Source organism: Cariama cristata, unplaced genomic scaffold, assembly GCF_000690535.1.
Source record: "Cariama cristata isolate BGI_N322 unplaced genomic scaffold, ASM69053v1 scaffold14067, whole genome shotgun sequence".
Lineage (NCBI taxonomy): Eukaryota > Metazoa > Chordata > Aves > Cariamiformes > Cariamidae > Cariama > Cariama cristata.
In genome coordinates this window covers 5,557-24,413 of record NW_009627163.1, presented here as the reverse complement: position 1 = coordinate 24,413, position 18,857 = coordinate 5,557, and the positions used below count along the sequence as shown (strand labels likewise).

General features: G+C 41.8%; 2 protein-coding genes across 2 annotated transcripts; one reads left to right on the top strand and one right to left on the bottom strand.

Moving 5' to 3' along the window:
* The first annotated feature begins 614 nt into the window (after nt 1-614).
* Nucleotides 615-3,813, top strand: GRTP1 (growth hormone regulated TBC protein 1). Its single transcript, XM_009704338.1, has 3 exons — nt 615-783; nt 957-1,142; nt 3,328-3,813. The coding sequence occupies exons 1-3, from the start codon at nt 628-630 to the stop codon at nt 3,415-3,417; spliced, it is 432 nt and encodes a 143-aa protein (XP_009702640.1). The 5' UTR covers nt 615-627; the 3' UTR covers nt 3,418-3,813.
* Nucleotides 3,814-5,409: 1,596 nt separating this feature from the next.
* LAMP1 (lysosomal-associated membrane protein 1) lies at nt 5,410-14,672 on the bottom strand (the record flags this gene model as incomplete). The annotated part of the gene is made up of 8 exons (XM_009704339.1): nt 5,410-6,430; nt 7,095-7,265; nt 7,434-7,503; nt 8,436-8,558; nt 10,225-10,442; nt 12,730-12,891; nt 12,996-13,209; nt 14,557-14,672. Coding segments are annotated over 8 exons (1,214 nt in total), but the record flags the coding sequence as incomplete, so codon positions are not given.
* Between the last annotated feature and the right edge of the window lie 4,185 nt (nt 14,673-18,857).

The window sequence follows — 18,857 nt, the reverse complement described above, 5'->3', positions numbered from 1 at the left end:
CTTGGCTCAGAGGAAAAACTCTTAACCTAATGGCTAGGTGGCACCCTAGGAGAAGTGGTATCTGGCCTCCAGCACCCCTGCACAGCTGACACTCAGAAGTTTGTGTTTCCAGTTTGTGACTGGGCCCAGTCTAAAGGCTACGGGTTGTTTTGGGGTTGGTTGTTTGTTTTTTGGGTTTGTTTGTTTGTTTGTTTTAACCTGCCTGGGTATGTGTGGGCTGGGAGGTGTGCAGCCCCCCCCACGCAGGAAGGCAGTGGTGCTTACATTGAACTGTTTAAATACTAGTAAGGCTTTTGCAGTTTAAGCTAGCAGTTAAAAACTACCCAGATGATCCTTCCTTGGGAAGGAAGAATGAATTGCCAAAGAAACATCAGAGAGAAAGACGACAGTTTGGTAGGTGTGAATGAGGTGTCTGTGCGGAGGGCTCGGCTGAAAGAGAAGGGCTGTGTGACCACAACGCAGACACCCTTGCTGCGTGCTTTGATGTACTTCAGCTTGGGATCCATAGGCTCAACCTGCCTTTATATACTCAGCTGCACAGGACATTCGCTTCAATTCTGTGGCAAGATCATGTCGAGAGATTCCTGAATTTGGGTTTCTTCTCTCCAAGATTATTACAGCTCCGCAATGTTGGGCCTGAAAACTGATCAGGAAGTCCTTGGGGAACTTGTGAAAATGAAAGTTCCAGCTGTGGCAGAGCTGATGGAAAGACACGGCGTCATGTGGACCCTAGTGGTGTCACGCTGGTTTATATGCTTGTTCATCGACATTCTTCCAGTAGAGGTAATTAGTGCCATAAAGTTCTCTTAATATACGCTCATAATCGTTATTTCATTTTCTCTTATTGCTCTAGTAATTTCTCTTTCTGCTTTAGTAATAATTTCTCTTACTGCTTTAGTAATAATTACCCACTGGAAATCAAGAAGCGGTAATCTGAATTCTCTCCTTTCCTGCAGACTGTGCTCCGAATATGGGATTGTTTATTCTATGAAGGGTCAAAGATCATCTTCCGCGTGGCCTTAACATTAATTAAGCAACACCAAGCTTTTATTTTGGAAGCCACGAATTTCCCTGACATTTGTGATAAATTTAAGCAGATCACCAAAGGAACATTTGTAACAGAGTGTCACAGCTTCATGCAGGTAAATTCTCTGCAGCTTTTAGTTGTTACAAATTAAAAACAATGCTGACTTAAAAATGTTTTTGCTCAGTCAAAAAGATGGATACAGTTAGGAGAAATGTGTCTGTGGGAATTGCCAAAAAGATGAAGAATGCTTTTACATAAGAAACTCAAACCTTTCTAAGAATTTTTAAAAAGAATTATTATCTAAATCCATATATAGCAGTCCATTCACATTATCCGTCATACAGGGGGGGAAAAAAAAAATCTTTTTGTTCTTTTTACCAGTTAAGGCAAGAAGTCTGACAAGAAAATAACTTTATTGTTGCCTTTCAGTGAACTATGGATTGTGTTCTTGTGCTTTTTTCAGATGAATTGTTAGAGTATTCTAGAATAGACACAAAGTGAATTTTAAGCTTGCATGGATAAAACTTCACAGTGCCAGAATATAAAACATTCTGTTTAGAACAAAAAGGTAGCACTAAGTTCTTATTTCCATACAAAAAAAACTATGTAGTTGAGTGCTCAAGTCTTATGACAATCTGCAAACTAAGAATTATTCTTGTAAATTATTAACAGATTGGATGCCAAATCTGTATAGAACATTAGATTCGGAGCTTAACTCAGAAGATGGAAACGTAAAAGATGTTAGCTACAAAAAAGTAACAGGAACACACCTGTCATAAATCCCTTGGCCAACTCCACTACCGTTGTTTGTCAAGCGTGCATAAAACTGCGTCCCCGCAGGTGACTTTTACCCCCAAAAGATGTTCACGCCCATGCCAGAGCTCTGGGCACAGGTCTGTCACAGCAGGGTGTCATTCATGTTACGTTTCATTTTTGCTCATCTAGAAGAAAAATAAGCTTAACTTAGTAGTGTTTGTGAGCCTTTAATTAAAGGAGCAAAAGAAAAATAAATCACAGGTACAGCTTTAATGTAGAAGGGAGGTGTGTGAGGGGTTTTCCCATTCCATAAAGGGTTTAGAATAAGAGTTTTGTTAAATGTTAACTGCCATGAGAATACGGATTCAGAGGCTGATACCCACACTTGTCCTTGAAGGACTCCCTTTTTTTCCCCCCCCCCCCCTTTAATTCCATCACATTTTACAGCAGCTGTTTTTAGAAAATCAACTACTTTTTGCTTGCAGTTACCCTGCATAAAACAGTTTATTTTAACAGCACTTGTTACTGTTGTGAGGGGGGCTTTGAAGGCAATTAAATAAACAGTTTAGTTCAGGCTCTTACGTAACTTTGAAACACATACTTTTGGGTTTGCTTGGGGGGTTTTTCAGCAGTACAGATACTAGTACCAGTAGAGGTGATGACAGTTCAGTATTTTATGCCTCCTGAACCAAAACCTTAAGTTTTTAGCTTAATGCGATGCAGGCTTCTTTACCAGAATGCTGTTGAGAACTGGCTCATCATCTCATCTCCAGAGGTGTCTGTTACAACTACAGAGAACTGAGGAGCCCATGCATTGTAACTGTAGATCAAAGTACATAAACTTGCAGCTTGCTTCATAGTTTCGTTCAGTCAGAAGTTTTAGATGAAGCAGTGGAAACAAATACATTGTTCTTGAGCAACAAGTCAAAGCAAAAAAAAAAAATATTACAGATACGCGTGATGGCATTTGAAATGCCTCAAATTCTTACAGCCATAGACATTACTACCCTGGAAAGCGTGGTAGAGGAGAGCAGCAAAGGTAGTATAGCGAGTGCCTATTGCCGTAGGAACATACTGGTTTATGCATGTATGTGTTCCAGAGCCAGAACAACCTATGCTAGCACCACATGAGAAATGCGCTGATACTTTGCAGCATTAACCAGGACGGTTTAGTATGTTCTAAACATGCCTGCCATCCACCAAGACAAATGTCTTCTAAAATCATTTTAGCTGGACACTTACATTCAACCTAGCTTTTCCATCCACCAAGACAAATGTCTTCTAAAATAATTTTAGCTGGACACTTACATTCAAACTAGCTTTTCTGTAACTTAGGGCACTTGTTAGGAGCTGCAGGTTTGCCATCTCCTTACAGCAGAGCAGATGAAGATGCTACCCTGTTACAGGGAGGCCAAACAGCAGGAAGCATTTTCACAGTGTGGATATCAAAGCAGGGATTTCACACTCCAAAGAATTCTGTGAGAATTCCAGCATGTTGTCCAAAACCAGCATTTCAACTATGACTTTTCTCCTTTTGCCCCCAGAAAATATTCACAGACCCTGGAAGCTTGTCCATGGCAACAATCAACAAACTCCGAGAGACTTGCAGAGAGAAGATGCTTTCTCAGGGATAACTCAGCAGATTTCACCAGGTGGTCAGATACTACAGCAGCCAATACATTCCTCTATTTGCACTGACTAAAGCACACTTCAAGCTTTCCATGAGTTAACTGACACTTGACCAATTTTTCCTGCCTTTCAAGTAAGTGTTGTTAACACTTCGTACTGTATGTCAGACTTGATAACTGGAACTGTAGTGGTGGTTGTTGTTGATTTTTTTTTTTTAAAGGATTAAAGTGTTTTCAGAGTAGAATGCAATCAGTGTCAGGATGCTCCTTTTAAACAAGTCACCGTCCTTGTCTTTTCAGGGCATTTTGTAATGTTAAAAGAAAACAGGTGTATAAAATTCCATATCCTTCCTATTGTATTAACTGTGACACTGCTATCATTTGTACAAAATAAATTAATTTGTCAGAACTGTTCCTTCATGTGAAGAGAGTAAAGTATCTGATCTCTCTCCTGACTGCCATCAGTTGGCTAGAATACAAGCATCTTCCTTTTTCCTCACAGCTATCACTTAAGGAACGGAAGAAATATGGCAAAGTGCAGGGCAAGACAGCAACAAGGAGGGTGATCTTTCTCTTCACTAGAAGTTACTCTGTGCAGTCTGTAACAGCACTTCAGGTAAAGGCAGAAGGGAACCTATACACATCCAGGCTACAGAAAGGAGCAGCAAAGATTCCTCAATAACCACTCTTTGTATTTTATATGCTTATTCAGGGTTTTCTAGCTCTAGATCGTTGGTAACAAGTAATTACTCAAGTCTGGAAGTGGCCTTTCTCACTTGGTTGTAAGGGATGCTGAAAGCAGATGCCGTACTTCTGCTTTGTGTTGGTGCACCGAGGTTGCACTACAGGTGCTCTACCCTCATCTACCTGTGTCTCTCAAATCTTGGGAGAAACACTTGTAAAGGCAGGGTGAGACAGGGGGCAGTGCCAAAGCTGTGCCTTCCTGCAAGTCTCTGTATCCTACCCCTGGGCAGAAACAAGCCCTGCTGGGGCTGGGAGCCGCTGAATTTCTTGTCCTTACAGAGCCCTCTCGTGGGCAAATCCTCTCCCACCCCTTCCTGCTGGGAAGGGGGGGGAAACAGCAGGAGCTAGAGCTGCAGTTCTGGGTGCCCCATCCCTGGAAGTGCTCAAGGCCAGGTTGGTCTGGTGGGAGGTGTCCCTGCCATGGCAGGGGGTTGGAACTGACTGGTCGTTAAGGTCCTTTATGGTACCAGACAGACACCTCTTCCATTACAGTACAAGGACAGTAGCAGTACCATACTTCCAGTACAGCTGCAGGTATTAGGAAATATGAGTTTATTCACCACTGGCAAAAATCCATAGTTTCCAGGTACCTTCAAGGCAGCAGGGCAGATGGTCTGAAGTATACCAGCCTTAGTGCCACATGTTCGGTTCTCCTCATCCAACAAATAGCGTTCTGTGCAGCTGTTCAGTGGGCCTTGATTCCTGCCCTGAAGAGCTAGCACGGTTAACACCCAAACATTACTGCAGGAGGGAGTCAGGGAAGCTTTAAACACAAAGGTTCATCATTTCCAGCACTTTACAACACACCTAGACCTCAGCAAGTCTACTCTGTGGGAAGAATTCAACTTCAAAATAAAACATAAAATGTCATTTGCACAGTCCTTATACTGAATATCATAGCAGCGCTTTCAGAAAGCAATGCTTAGCAGGGCAGACCAATACACCGACACTTCTCAGCAAGCAGCAATTTAATGGAAGAGTTAACTTCTCCAGCTCTCAGGTCACTGATACACAGAAGCTTTACCTGTTTCCAAGCACAAAGTCGAAAACAAGAAACTGTGTATGCACCGTCAGAACAGTCAACCCTCACCTTCGTGCCACAGAGAAAAAATAAACAAAAAACAAACCCCAAACATTTGTTTAACATAACTCCACACTAAAGCTTGTTTAAAGCTTCCCCTGTAGAGCCAAACCACGACTCTAGCACTTACCAAATGGTCAAATGTTTTTTAAGAGTGATCAGCAATACTAAGATATACAGAAAAAAAGTGTCTTTATTAGCATTGTTACAGGCAATGCATACATAAGAACTGATCCTTAAAGTGTACAACCCCCCCAGCCAAGTTTAAAGCAAGAGAATCAGCAGATTGAGATCGATATTGTACACATGTGCGGTAACAGGATCTCTCTGGACCTTCCAACAGAATAGACTGAAATCACTTTACAAAAAAAAGTAAATAAAAATAACACCATTTTAAAAAAGTACCAGCTCCTAACAAGCTGGCATAGCATCAAAAATATCAAACAGGGGAGTTGTCCAATCATAAAGAGTTCCTGTAAGGTTTGAGTATTGCATCATTCACACCCTGCATGTGCCAGGCATCAAGTTTAAAGCTTAGTAAAAAACACACACCTAAGAGACGAGGTGGAGTTTAGGTCTTAAATTTCCATTTTGTCAGTTGTTACTAAACTTTTTTAAATGCATCATCAGTATAATTAACATAATCGCTGGATGGCAGCAGTACAAAGAAGGAACCTTTTCCCTTTGTTAAGAGTTCTGAAGTTGAGTCAGTGTGAATTAGCAACATCCCTCTCTGGAATCTTTAGCCAACATGACCTTACGCCAATTCCAAAAAAGCACCCTTAAAAACTTTTAGCTTGTTTCTAAGTGGGTAAATATTTAAACTAGTTAGCAAAATTAAACACCAGAATTTTCAGAAGTTATTTTTGTGCATAGTTAAATGCTGCAAGATGATTTCACATTTAATAAAGCAGACTTTAAAGAAGCAGCAATTTGCAAGAAAAGGTGTTCCCTTACAATATCAATCTTAGCTCAGGGGAAATGTGTGTGGTTTTTTTTTTTTCCCAGCCTCTTGCAATTGCTTTTCATCTACACTGGATTTTAGTGCAAGTCATTAAATTGTTTGATATCCAGCATGGCTCCTCTTTCTGCCAATCAAGTAAGCAACCAAGACAATTAGAACAAGACCAGCAAGGGCTGCACCAACTATTATAGGGATCAGCATGTTATTTTCATCCAGTTGACATTCTTCCACTGAGGAGAGAGAAAGAGATCCACGTTAGGCACTAGCGCACCAACAAACAGTTACACCCAGAACTTCAACCTTCTGCTCACAGCGCATCGGTAACACTGGTTCCGGTTAGCTTCTGGCTTAGCTCACCAACAACCAAAAGGAAGCCAAGTCCACTAACTACGATCCTTCAGGATGAAGCCTTTCTAGTACTAGTTGTACGCACAACAGAGATGTATAGTAATTGTTTCCTTCTCAAGAGCTGTTACTCTTATGCACAAGCTCAGCTGCTGTAAATATATCCCTGCGGCTCCTCGCAGAGCCGTTTTGCTTTAACCACAGTCACAAAGGACAGCCTTAACTACAAGAGTCAGGAACTGCCCAGAACTTTGCCCCGTTTGTACAACTGTCCGCACACGGTTAGGAGGGAAAGTTAACGCTCTGCCTTAACTCTTCTCTGGACCACAAGGAAGAAGACCTTGTTATTTCAAAGCTTTTTTATGTACTTCTTGCACTTGCCTCAACTCTGACACCTTACAGCCCCCGACATCTGTAGTAGGGCATGCAGAGACTAAGCACAGCTCCCACAAGCTGATATTTGACTACAGAATATTATGTTTCTATCAAAGTGTACTTCACAAATCTTAGGGTGTGTCACCCCCCCCCTCCCCAAGGTAAACCTCTTACCTGCCCCAAATTTGTCTCCATCAATCTTGAAAACCTGGACCTGCACATTAAATACATTGACAAGGGCTTTGTCTGTGACCTGGAGATTCTCCTCAGCACTGCACTTGTAGGAGTTCCCTACTGTAGCGCTCAGCTCACTCATGCTGTTGTTCGAGGCTTCAAACTTCGGAACTGTGCAAGAGAAAGTCCTGTTACAGAATCCTGAAGAGCAGGAGCTGTAAAGCTCCTAAAGCTTAAATACGATACATTCATCCCCAACATTTCTACCCTGTTATTTAATACAGACAACCCTTAATATTTACAGTAGTCACTGAAAGCAGACTTCTTACAAATCCCTACCTTTTGCTTCAGAAGGCAGAGTTGTGCTTACATTCACACCTTGCAGGAAGAATTTTTCAGTACTTGCATTCTTTTAAAACAAATAGAAAACAAACCAGAGTTGTCATTTAAATTAATGATGTACAACACAAGCTGCTAATATTCAGGTTCAATTTTGCATGCATTTTGAAAAAGCTTTTCAAAGGAGAGTCCAGAACTGGGACAAGCATCCCAAGGAAGAGCTTAGCTGCACTTCAGGAGAGAAAAGCTGTGGAAGGTGTGTGCCTTAGGGAAGACTACTTTGGGGGAGGGAAGGGGGCCGAGGAAAGGGCATCGTCACCCCTCAGAGGCTGACCTGACAGCCACACAACAGGCACAGCCCCACCCATGCCAGTGCAATGATCTCACCTGTGCTACAGGTGCAGCTTTAAAGCAGCTCTGACCCCACAGAGATGTGGGGAGTCATTTAATAGCAACAGGTCAAGGTGATTGCATTGGATCAATCCCACAAGTACTAAAAGGAGCAGGAAGCTCTGACAAACAGTGGATTCAGTCCTCCAGCGTACACAGCTGTAACACAGCCCTGGGGCAGGGCTGTGGGAAACGGGACTCCCAACCACCACAGGAGACTGTAAGATGGGCACACATGGCCCTTGGGCTGTACACAGAAAGTTAATGAGGACTTAAATCCAGTTCCAGACTTGTACAGTTAGATGAGGTGCCTACTTGTCACAGGCTGGGCAAGAAGGTTTAGAGAGCAGGTAACACAATCTTAAAAGAAATTCCCATTCCAAACAAAACAGATTTCTGTGTATACATAGGTATGTCTGCATATATACACATACATATTCTTTCTTCACAACAGTTACCAAGTGTTTAACCCTCTAAATGCTAGCATTAAAAACAAAGGAACTATTTACTCCCCTTCCTGTAGCTGCATCTTTTTTCTCTTATACTTGCCCCGATTAGTTTTCCACATGAAAACTCCTGCAGTCTCTACATGTTTTGTCTAGAGATTCTTACCAATGCAAAGCGGAAGATAACCCTTGTTTTCTCAAAAGTCAGATTCAAGAAGGCAGATGTATTGTCACATTTCCCAGAGAAAGTAGTGTTATGTGGCATGAAATTCAGCAAAACCAAACCCATCTACAAGAGAAGAGGATCAGTTATGACCTTTGAAGAGACTAACACATTACAACACATTCAGTCGACTTCCAGCTCGCTTGTACTCACATGCACACAGTGCTGGGTTTGTTACAGACAACTAGGCAGCCACACGTGCAAGTTACAGGCTGGTGTAAGCTGCACCTGAGTTACCAGGCTGGCACAGAGAACAAAGGGCATCTCTGCACGCCTAACGAACCTTGCTGCAGCCCTGACTGGCTGTGGCCAACAACCTCTGGCTTTCTCCACGTTAAACTTCTTTGGTCCTGGCAGCATCAGGAAAAGCATCACTAACCACCACTACGCAGGGGCAACAAGCTATGAAATACTGCTTTGACATGATGGAGAAGCACTCAAGGGAACCGCCTGGAAGCACGATCATCTGGCAAGTCACTTCAGTTCAAAATGCTTTAGCTTTGCCCACGGTACATGGTTTTATACTGTCCTGCATCAGCAGAAGGCTGTGGGTTAAATGCACTTGCCAAACAATCAGATAGAAACCTTTCAGTAGCTCTTAATTGATCTTCATGTGACTTTGGAAAACCTATTTGCCACCTCCTCACTGGTCATGACATTAGAAATCAGCAGTTCCAGCAGAGTCAGAATGCCAGGCTACAGAACGCGGCTTAGGGAATTTCACCCAATTAAGGTGGCCAAAACACAGCTGCCATCCTAACCAGCTACGGTACAGCCCCAGCAGCTGTCAGTGCTCACAGTTTTACCTGTCAGTCATCATCAATAAATGCAGCAGATTCCTTTGTACCACCACATACAGCATTAAGCAGCTAAATCCTATACAGATACCACCCACCTCACACCAGGTCCTTTATCACCAAGATCCAACTTAAATTATGGCTGCTTTTGTGTAGTTTGTTTGCCTGCACTTGTCCTCGTTACCTCAGATTAAGCCAGAGGATAGGAAAAAGCTCGTGATCCAAGGGCCTTATAACAAAGCTTTACTGAACACAAAGGTTTGCTGACCCTTGGTCATCGTCTCCCATGGAGGGCCTTCAGCAGGCCCTTTGGGATTACTCCGCGTAGCTTCGCCTGACTGGTTACCGGGTAACGGGTTGGTCCGTGGGGCTGGCAAGCCGGGCTTTGCATCAGAGGGAAAGAACCTGTGCCGGGGCTGGCTCTTACATAAACCATGTAGCATTTCTGCTGTTAAAATCAGCCATTAAGTAGCTCTTAAGCATTAAAGTCAAACGCAAGCCTCTTTGGTGCTGGCTGGAAGTTAGTTCTAAGTCACAAGCCTGTCCAGTTTTACAGTAGTAATAATCTTCCCTTCTAACAATCATTCACTGTTTTCATTCAAATATAGGAATCTGGCCCGAGGCATCTAACAGTTTAAAAATCTTGTTTAGATGTCATCTTTGATAACAGGATTCCCTCTACTCACATCTTGATAATTTTTACTGCTTCTGTGGAACAGCTGTATACACTTACTGGCTTTGATAGACAAGTTTAGTACTCTTACTGAATGGAAAAATTTTTAATTTTCTTAAATTGTCTTAAAAGGACAATCATGGATGAACACTACAAAGAACTGGGATTTTTAAAGAAAAAAAGTTAGCCTTTAATAATTTACTAAGTCTTCCCCAAAGAAGGAATCTGAAGGCTTTGAAGAAAGAAAAAAACAACAACGTACCTTTTCATCTTTTTTTAGATAGGTGATATTAAGCTGTAACCCCATGTAGGCAAGTACACAGGTTCCATTTGGACCAGTCACATTGTATTTACCAATTGCAGGATTTGGGGGCGATGCAGTTGGTGCTGGGCTAGTTGTTGGAACCTGGCTAGTAGTCTGTTTAGGAGTTGTAGGCACTACAGCAGTAGTAGAGACCATATCTTCAGCACACTCTGTCTCTGGAGAGAGGAAAACAGTCATCACTAAACAAAATGAAGCTGTGGGATGATCTACCTTTTTAATCCTCAAGGGAAAGGAGGATGCAATTTCAAGTAGCTTTTTCTAATAGAAGATAATAAAAGCTGAGAAACACAACAGTAAAGCATTACCTAAACTCACGTTGCAAAGTTTGAGACACTTTCAAAGCCTTGCATGTGAAAAATGACACCTCTGCTGTTATTTACAGAAGCTCACGGTGACCGCATCTGCCTTCCTCCACATCTGTCATTTCACTCTGCCATCAAGTCAGGATAAGTAAGATACTGCTACAGTGACAGAGCCAGCGTTCCTGCTGTATGTTCACAGCAAGTCTGAGATGACCACCTGCAGGCACTCTGGGCACTCGCGTCCTAGAAGGAGAGGAACGGTGCTCCTGCCCACCATTACAAGTGATCTCCCAGGAGATGCGTCGTTCTCCTTCCCCTCCCTCCCTCAGTTATATCACCAGGTCGCAAGGACCCTATGTCATTATTTTGGCAATACCCACAGTAACATTCAAATACAAGTGGACCTCTCAAGTCCTCCCAGCAGTGCTGTGGCTCTCCTATTCTTAACAAAAGGCTTCTAAGACACCGCTGCTGATGGCAAACGTTCTGCTGTATCCTCTCACGTCCATCCTCCCTTTAGTCCTGCATCAGTAGCCACTCACCACCAGGGCCACAAGGCTGAGCAAAGGCTGCCTTCTCTTTTCATTCGGATCAGTAGCAACTTCCAAGGCAGAAGAGAGAAAGAACACTGACCCTGATTTATTTGCCAGAGCACTCAAACACCTGGCAGCAAGGCCTTAACTTGATCTGGGAGCCAAGAAGGTGCCTGCATTGAACATCTAAGCCAAAACCAAAGGTCGTAGCAAAGACATTACTGTAGTAGAGCCTTCCATGTTCTAAGCCAAGGTCGTCTCCACGTGTCAGGGATAACAGCTTGCAACTTTATAAGGACAACAGCAACTGCAGCAGCAGTCAATTCTGACTCAAAGGGCCTACTTCTAAAATCTAATCCGTACATATCTTGTAGACACTAGATAGCTAATAAATAGGCTCTGAACTTAAACAGCAACTTAACTTTTGATTATGGCTCAGAAAGAGGATCACTTATACTTATCTGGTATGACTGGATCAAGATATTGTGTATTTTAAAAATGAGATAGTTCTGAAGACTGGAGTAATAGAAATCAGATTCTTTTTTCAGTGACAAATGTAGGTCCGCATCTTTGCTGCAAACCAGTTCATTGGATGGAAAAGACTGATCAAGAGAATGATACACACTGAAACCTGAGCCAGTCATGCAAGGCAGCCATAGGAGAAGTCAATGCCAGTATTATCATGCATAAGGCATGGTATTTTTCAGAGATATGGGACAAGGCAGAGATACATCTGTAGAAGGCACTTGTTCAATGTATCCATCCCATGCCGGCACTGACTACCCTTGGTTTTAAGACTCATTTCAACTTAACAGGTGCATAAATGGGATTAACAGCATAAGAAGAGTTCTACACTTTGCAGAGAAGATGAAGACTTCTTACTTGCCCCAGAAGTTATCACTGAACTTATAAGTTAAACTTATCACTCCTTAAGATAGCACAGGTGCTCAGTTTACACGGGTCTTCATGTTTGAGGAGTGCTGCCACAAAAGCAAAGGACACGAACGCACCATGAAGTAGTTTGTCGTCTCATCACTATAGCAGTGAAATTCCAAAATGCTTTTCAATACAAGCAATCAGGACAATGTCGCTTTGTGATTGAGCCTGACAGAGAAAGACCACCACTGTTACAGCTTACATAAAGCCTCCTGTAGAAGATGTACATATCTGCTCCCTACAGACCAGTTCTCTATTGCCTGCCATTATACCACTAATTTTCCCCTGAGCACACAGTAACCAGTTCAAATTACTTTGGCAGAGGCATAATATTTGGAAGTTATCAGATACTTCTCAAACTAGGATTTTGGCCACGTGCCCAGTCGACCTACTGCTGCACGTGTTTACACCCACAAATACTGATGAACAGAAGGAACGCTCCCTAATACCTGCACAAAACCCATGGGAACACAGTGCAGTCTGCTCGTCATGGATGCCGACACCCCTACAAAGAAAACCTGAAGCAGGTCCATTCATTTCAAAAGATGCTGCTATCGGAGCTTCAGATCCAGATTGTACTTGCCCAGGTATGATTAGTCAGGACTTAAAGAAATAATCTATTATTGGAAATATTAGCTCACCAGGTACATTTTCTGCTACAAGATACCTACTGTTCATACTGGAAGTGCCATTCGTAATATAGGCTTCCAAAGTAACATTGCTAAAAGTAATGTTCACGTTCTTCATATTGACGTGCTTGGAGCTGATGCATCTGTATTTTGTGCCCATATACGCCTGAATAATAGTTCTATGTGATACTCTCTTCATTTCCCCTGTAAAAAGATTACATTGCATTAGTATGTTACAGCATTTACAGAAACAAATCAGTATTACATCTGGAAGGTTACACAACGAGAACAGGAAGTTTTCATTTTACCTGCAGTTGAATTATGGAATAAAGTTGCATCTGACAGATTGTAGTAGAAAACTAGCTCTTCGACTTGGTACTTGTCTGCATTTTCAGAGAAATTCAGGCTTAATGAATGTCCTGCTCCAAAACCCAATACCAGAACTGGATGAGATGTGTTAACTTTACCACATGAGCTTTGTGGCTCTACTGTAGCATTTTGTGGAAGAAAAAAGTGTGCAAACTGTGGAGTAGAAAACAAAACACGAGTAAATGGGATGATGTAACAGCTCTTCCTTACTGCTTGTTAAATATCCTATGAAACTGTTATACAGCTAACATTCATACATGCTGTAAGATGTCTATTTATATACCTGTATATAGCAAGCAGCATGTTAGTGGCACTTGGATTTCTAAGAATGTTACGCTCTGAAATTTGAGGACAAAACCGTACCTACTCACAGCACCTCTTAGACTCTTCCCCCCAAAACTAGCACTATGAATTTGCAGGTACTTCTGTACTAGGTGAATCAAATCTGGCAAACACTGGAAATGTGAAAAATGGGAGAATTTAAGCTTTGCTTCTTGTAGTACAATTGAGCAAGAACAAACGCAAATAGTACAGCCTACATAGTTTAACTATAATACTTTGAGTTTATGACTTACTGAGATGTAACGTGGTACCTGAAGACCAATACAATGTTTACTGGAAAGTTTTGAGCTTACTGCTTACAAGAAGAAACAGCCAAAAGCATGTTATGAAATCAGTCACCTCTGATTGCAAACTCGTATACCAGTATCAGCAGGATTTCAGACCATCAACACCACTGAAAAAGCAGACTATGCAACATAACTCTCAGCTCAAATCACACATAGCAAGTGCACCACTGGCAAAGTAGTAGGATTTTTTTAATCTCACATTACACTGATGGCTAGCAAAAAAAAAATCAGCTTCAACAAGAGTGCCTCAAAACATGCAACTGCAATGAGATTATAAATAATCCACAGTTCCTGTTCATTAGTGAAGATACCAAAAGTAAACTGAAAAGCAGAGTATTTGTAAATAAAAATTCTTAACTTTCCATTAACAAGGTTTTGCTGTTAATATGGGCAACTTGTAAGCACTGCACTACTCTGTAGATAGCAAATCTCTAGATTTCAGTGTAAGTGAGAAGATCACAGCTTTCAGGGAAGTTTAAAAGCTATGCGCCAACAGCCATTTCAGTTCAGATTTAGTCCAGGCAAGTATGACCAAGTTCACCGGAAGACAACTGGTAGCATTTTTGCCTTTACAGTTCCAGTGAAAGCCATTTTAGCTACCAATAGGACTGAGGTGGAATTTCAGTCACAAAAGTAATTTTGCACATGTATCGTTTGCAGTGGTTTCAGGCAGGCTTAACCCTGTTGTTTAATTAGAAGAAGCATCAGTAATAAAAAGAAAAGTTGATGCAACCTGACTGGGAAAGGGGAATCTTTGCTGAAGCAGTTTTTCATGCTTAAGTATTTGTTCAGAGTTTAAATACTGCACACATGCAGAAATACCACACATTTTACAAACACAAGTTAGAGACGAGCAGGGAGCCCCCCTTACCTCTTTTTGCCCATTGCTTTTGTATTCCACTGAGAAGGCTACAGTCAGATCAGCCGTTATGCAGACCTTACCACTCGAATCTTTCACCTCAAATGAAGACGAAGCCTGTAAAAAGCCTGTTAAAAATGACAAGTGGTTAACTTGGCATCATGTGAATTTTTACTTTTCATCCCAAAGAGACAAATATGTACAACTGTACATTTTGGGAGTACATCCTAAACAGCAGCTGGGATTGGAAACTTGGGCATTAACAGTCTCTATATTAGCTTCAACATCACTAACGCACCCAAACCGAAACTGTTGACATGCCAGGTCCTCAGAGGGTAAGAAAACCTTGGAACAAACACCAGTGATACTCTTCAAGGCAGCTACTCAGTGTTCACCCTACACAGCAGCTATTTTGCAAGCTTCAGCCAGAATTGACTTAGCATAGTTGATGCTGCACGCCTGTAGCACTCAGCCTTCTCTGCAGCACGCCATGCAGCCTTCATTCCCGCTGTACCAGGACACTCAGCTGTACATGCACTGAATGCAGCATTTAGAAAGCCTGGATTGACCGCAGATGTTTTGGAGGGACTGCCAAAAATAACGTGATGGAGCATGCCACCCTTGCCAGGAGAACTTTTCTTTACTGTCACCATGCTCTCCGCACTTGAGAGGAGGATAGAGGCCAAGACCTTGACACAGACTGAGGTTATGTTTTCCTGGCAGGTTTAAGCTAACCCTCAGACTGAGCTGCTGACCAAAACACGGCTTTTCCTCCACTCGCTCCCCTCCAGCCCCAGTGCTCAGAGCAGTAGTACAACTGACCACACTAGTACCAACTCAACAAGGCAAGAACATGCCGCAAGAGGAGCGCAGATCATCCTCTCCGAGAGCAGCGTGGACTTAAACCAGCAAAGCTTCACATAGGGGATGTGTTGGAGCAGACTGGATACAGCCAGAAAGCTGGTTATCTCGTACTTCATTTGTGGTAAGGCCTAACTGGACAGTGCTCCTGGATCTGAAATCATACCAAGGTGTTCCCAGTTCTTTCCTGTAGAGCATTTTATTTTTCTGATTCTCAATTTGCCACCACATACACATCCGAAGCACACCTCACTGCAAAAAGCCTGCACTATTTTCATGCTAGCACTTTATCAGCTTGCATTTGCAATAGCTTCAGTCTTACAGAAAACCTGATAAAAAAGCAGCTGCAAGACATAAACCACTATTTCAAGCAAATAAGCTTTAAAGAGTCAAACATGCTAACCCATTCAACTGCTGATATAGCAAAAAAATCCAGCTGAGGGATTATCCATTAGCTAGCTTCCCTCCCCAACAAGTTTTCAAAAAGCAAATCCCAGTTTTAAAACTTTTCACTACAAAACTATGGTGCGTACAATTGTATTAAGACAATTACCAAGAAAAATTGGACTTTTGTCAGCTAGACTTTGGTGGAAGGCCCTTCAGTTGTAGGAACACGTAGCAAACAATTTCTCTGGCACCCAGCAAGCATGTTCCCTTCTCGCCTTCCCCTTAGCAATAATATATCCTCCCCAGCACCAAAGGGGGCCAAAACTTAAGCTGGAATTCATACACTTCACACAGTTGTTTAAAGTGTCTAGACTTGAAACCAGAGATAGACAGAAGAAAGAAATTGCTTAAGAATGGATAGCATAGAAAACTGGTATTTCAAAGCAAAACTGTCCTACCTTTGCCTTTATGTCCAGCTCATAATGTGCATTAAGGAACATATATTCACAAAGAAAATGTTATTTATTGCAGATCAGAACAGTACTAGAAACATTCGACGCTCCTCTGCATGGAAGTTTCAATTTGCAAAGTTTCCTTCGATTTGAATTTACATCTGGAACTTGTTTACATTTTACCCAAGCTCTTGTTTTCTCAAGCGCAAGCTGCTGACACTTTCTTGAAGATTTCTAGCACAGTGTAGAGAATAGCACAGAGGCAGGGAATAAAATAAGAGTCCGTGGATACTTGAACCAACACTACCAGTGAAAAACATCCTGGAATGAAAACCTTCAGTGTGCATGCTGACTCCCTTCTTTGATAGCTATTAAAAATCTTGGCAATACTAGAGCTAAAAATAAACAAGTAATAGGCAGTAAAAGATGAAAGAAAAAAACAAATCAGTTTTAAAAGAAAAATGCAGGGGAAAGCAAAGACTGAAAAACAATTAAGAAAAATGTTGCTGACCTAAAGGAAAACGTGACAGACCTGCCCATTATAGATGATTCAGAGAACAACAAAAGACAACGCAGAGGTACCAGAAAGCACCAAATGGAAGACAGATCCTGGGAATGAAGAGCTGACAAATCACCCTCAGCAAGTAACAGAGAATAAGGGATGTGAACAAACAGGAAAAAATACCACCTGCATAACTACTAGATTTTTCCAAGGTTAAGTTCACACCAAGATATGAATCCCAATCTCCCTACTGTAGAACAAAGGCTACAAAACCCCTGCTCCTTCTTAAGAAATGTTCAGCAGCTGCTGGATTTGCAGTGTCAGTGATGAGACACATACATCCAGCTCAAGACACTGAGCTGTCCTCGATGAAGTGGCAAGAGGGCTGTTCCGCTGTGAGTAAGTCGACGTACACAAGGATGGTGATCAGAGAGCTCTGTGCTGCAGCATCAACTGCTCCCAGGGTCTTCGAGGAATGCAGGTGAAACCGAGTGAAACATAAGGGACACGGGGGCAAAGAAAAATTAGTACAAAAGCTACTGAAGAACAAATCAAGACACTGAGGGAAAGAAGGCCCTGCCTACTCTTCACTCCAGCCAGTTTAAGGCAGAGGAACAGCTCGCCTGGCTTTGCAGGAAAGCAGCTGTTGAGATTGTGAAGGCAGTTTCAGTGTCGACGAGTGATTAATGCGTGAATCATCACCAGCCCACAAATAGTAAGAGCCTACAGTCAAAATGTCAAGAATACAGAAAAGCAAACTGATGTGGAATCAATCTGTCCTGGGAATATTTCTAATTAAGTTACATAAAGCATTGCTCAATTTTGTCATGGCATATCTACAAGTTGAGAATATTGCTTGTACTTCTCATAACTATATAATTCTTGGCTATTTAACACAAACTGATACAACCCTCAGTTTCTTAACTTCAGACTTTAAATGCGCTTTATTAATAAACTGCAGCACCCTATTTGACAGCTATCTGTGCTGGAGCAAGTGCAGTACTTCAGATCTACACCGCTGACGAGCTCCTAGACTTTTCAGTAGCAAAAAGTAAGGTCTCTGAAGTTCATTATTCACTTGGCTGGAAATACTATGTTATGGATATCTAGCAGAGGAATCATCAAAACTGCACTAGCATTAAAGAAATTTCACTTAGTTCAGATGCTTCCTTTGTATTCCAATAGGTTCTGAAAAAGGGCTGCTTCTTTTCAATTGAAAATCGTAAGACAATCTCTCCCTTTATACCTCATTTCTGAAATTAAAGTCTCATGTAAGAAAACACTGAAGGTAAAACTGTTGAAGCACCAGCTAGATATGTCACTTGAATTCAATCCAGCATCCTTCCTTATCTAACATACCTACATCAAAAAACCAAGCAGAGTGCATTAACACTGAGATACAGTAAGTCAAACAAAGCAAAGACTTCCTTGGTTTTGTAACCCTTAATCTTAAATAAATCTGCCTCAAAAAGTTAACTGTGTTTTAAACTGAAAACTACAAAGCTAACAAAACAATCTAGCACATGTAAACAATCTCAATCTGAGCCCTTTTGCAGATGGCTCTCAGAATGGCTGGATTCCCCGTCTCTTGACCACACAAAGATGCTTTCAGGTTTCAACCTTTTTAGAATTGAAATCCTGTTAGCCAAGCACAGCCACCCTTGCGTTACCCTCCCATATAATGGAAACCTACTAAGGGAGAAAGATGAGCAGTTGTTGTGCTCTAAAAATAGCAAGCGTATATTAATGGCAATTGTTTACACTGTCTGCTTGCAAAGAGGACTGCAGTTACTATAGTTAATGATTTACTTTGTCTCCAATTTTTTTAGAAACATGCAACATAAGGATCTCAAACACTAAAGCTACTTTTATATAATTTGGGATTTTATATCATTTGGGTTTTGCTACTATAGTCATGTTTCCTGCGTAAGTAAAAACCTCTTTAGTATTTTTCTTCCTTCCTCTTGGAAGAAAGGGCACCAAGCCATCCAAATCCACCTGGGCACACACTCCACATCATCACTACTTTAAGCGATACAGGTATCTAGTGGATGGGACTGTTTGTGGTTACACTGAGTGACTATGGTATTATGGAAGAAAACCACGGCTGC

Excerpts from the sequence above, each read along its gene's own strand:
- GRTP1 (XM_009704338.1), top strand. The coding sequence starts at position 628 with ATGTTGGGCCTGAAAACTGATCAGGAAGTCCTTGGGGAACTTGTGAAA. Across the intron at positions 784-956 it reads TCGACATTCTTCCAGTAGAG|ACTGTGCTCCGAATATGGGA; the intron begins GTAATTAGTGCC and ends CCTTTCCTGCAG. Across the intron at positions 1,143-3,327 it reads AGTGTCACAGCTTCATGCAG|AAAATATTCACAGACCCTGG; the intron begins GTAAATTCTCTG and ends TTTTGCCCCCAG.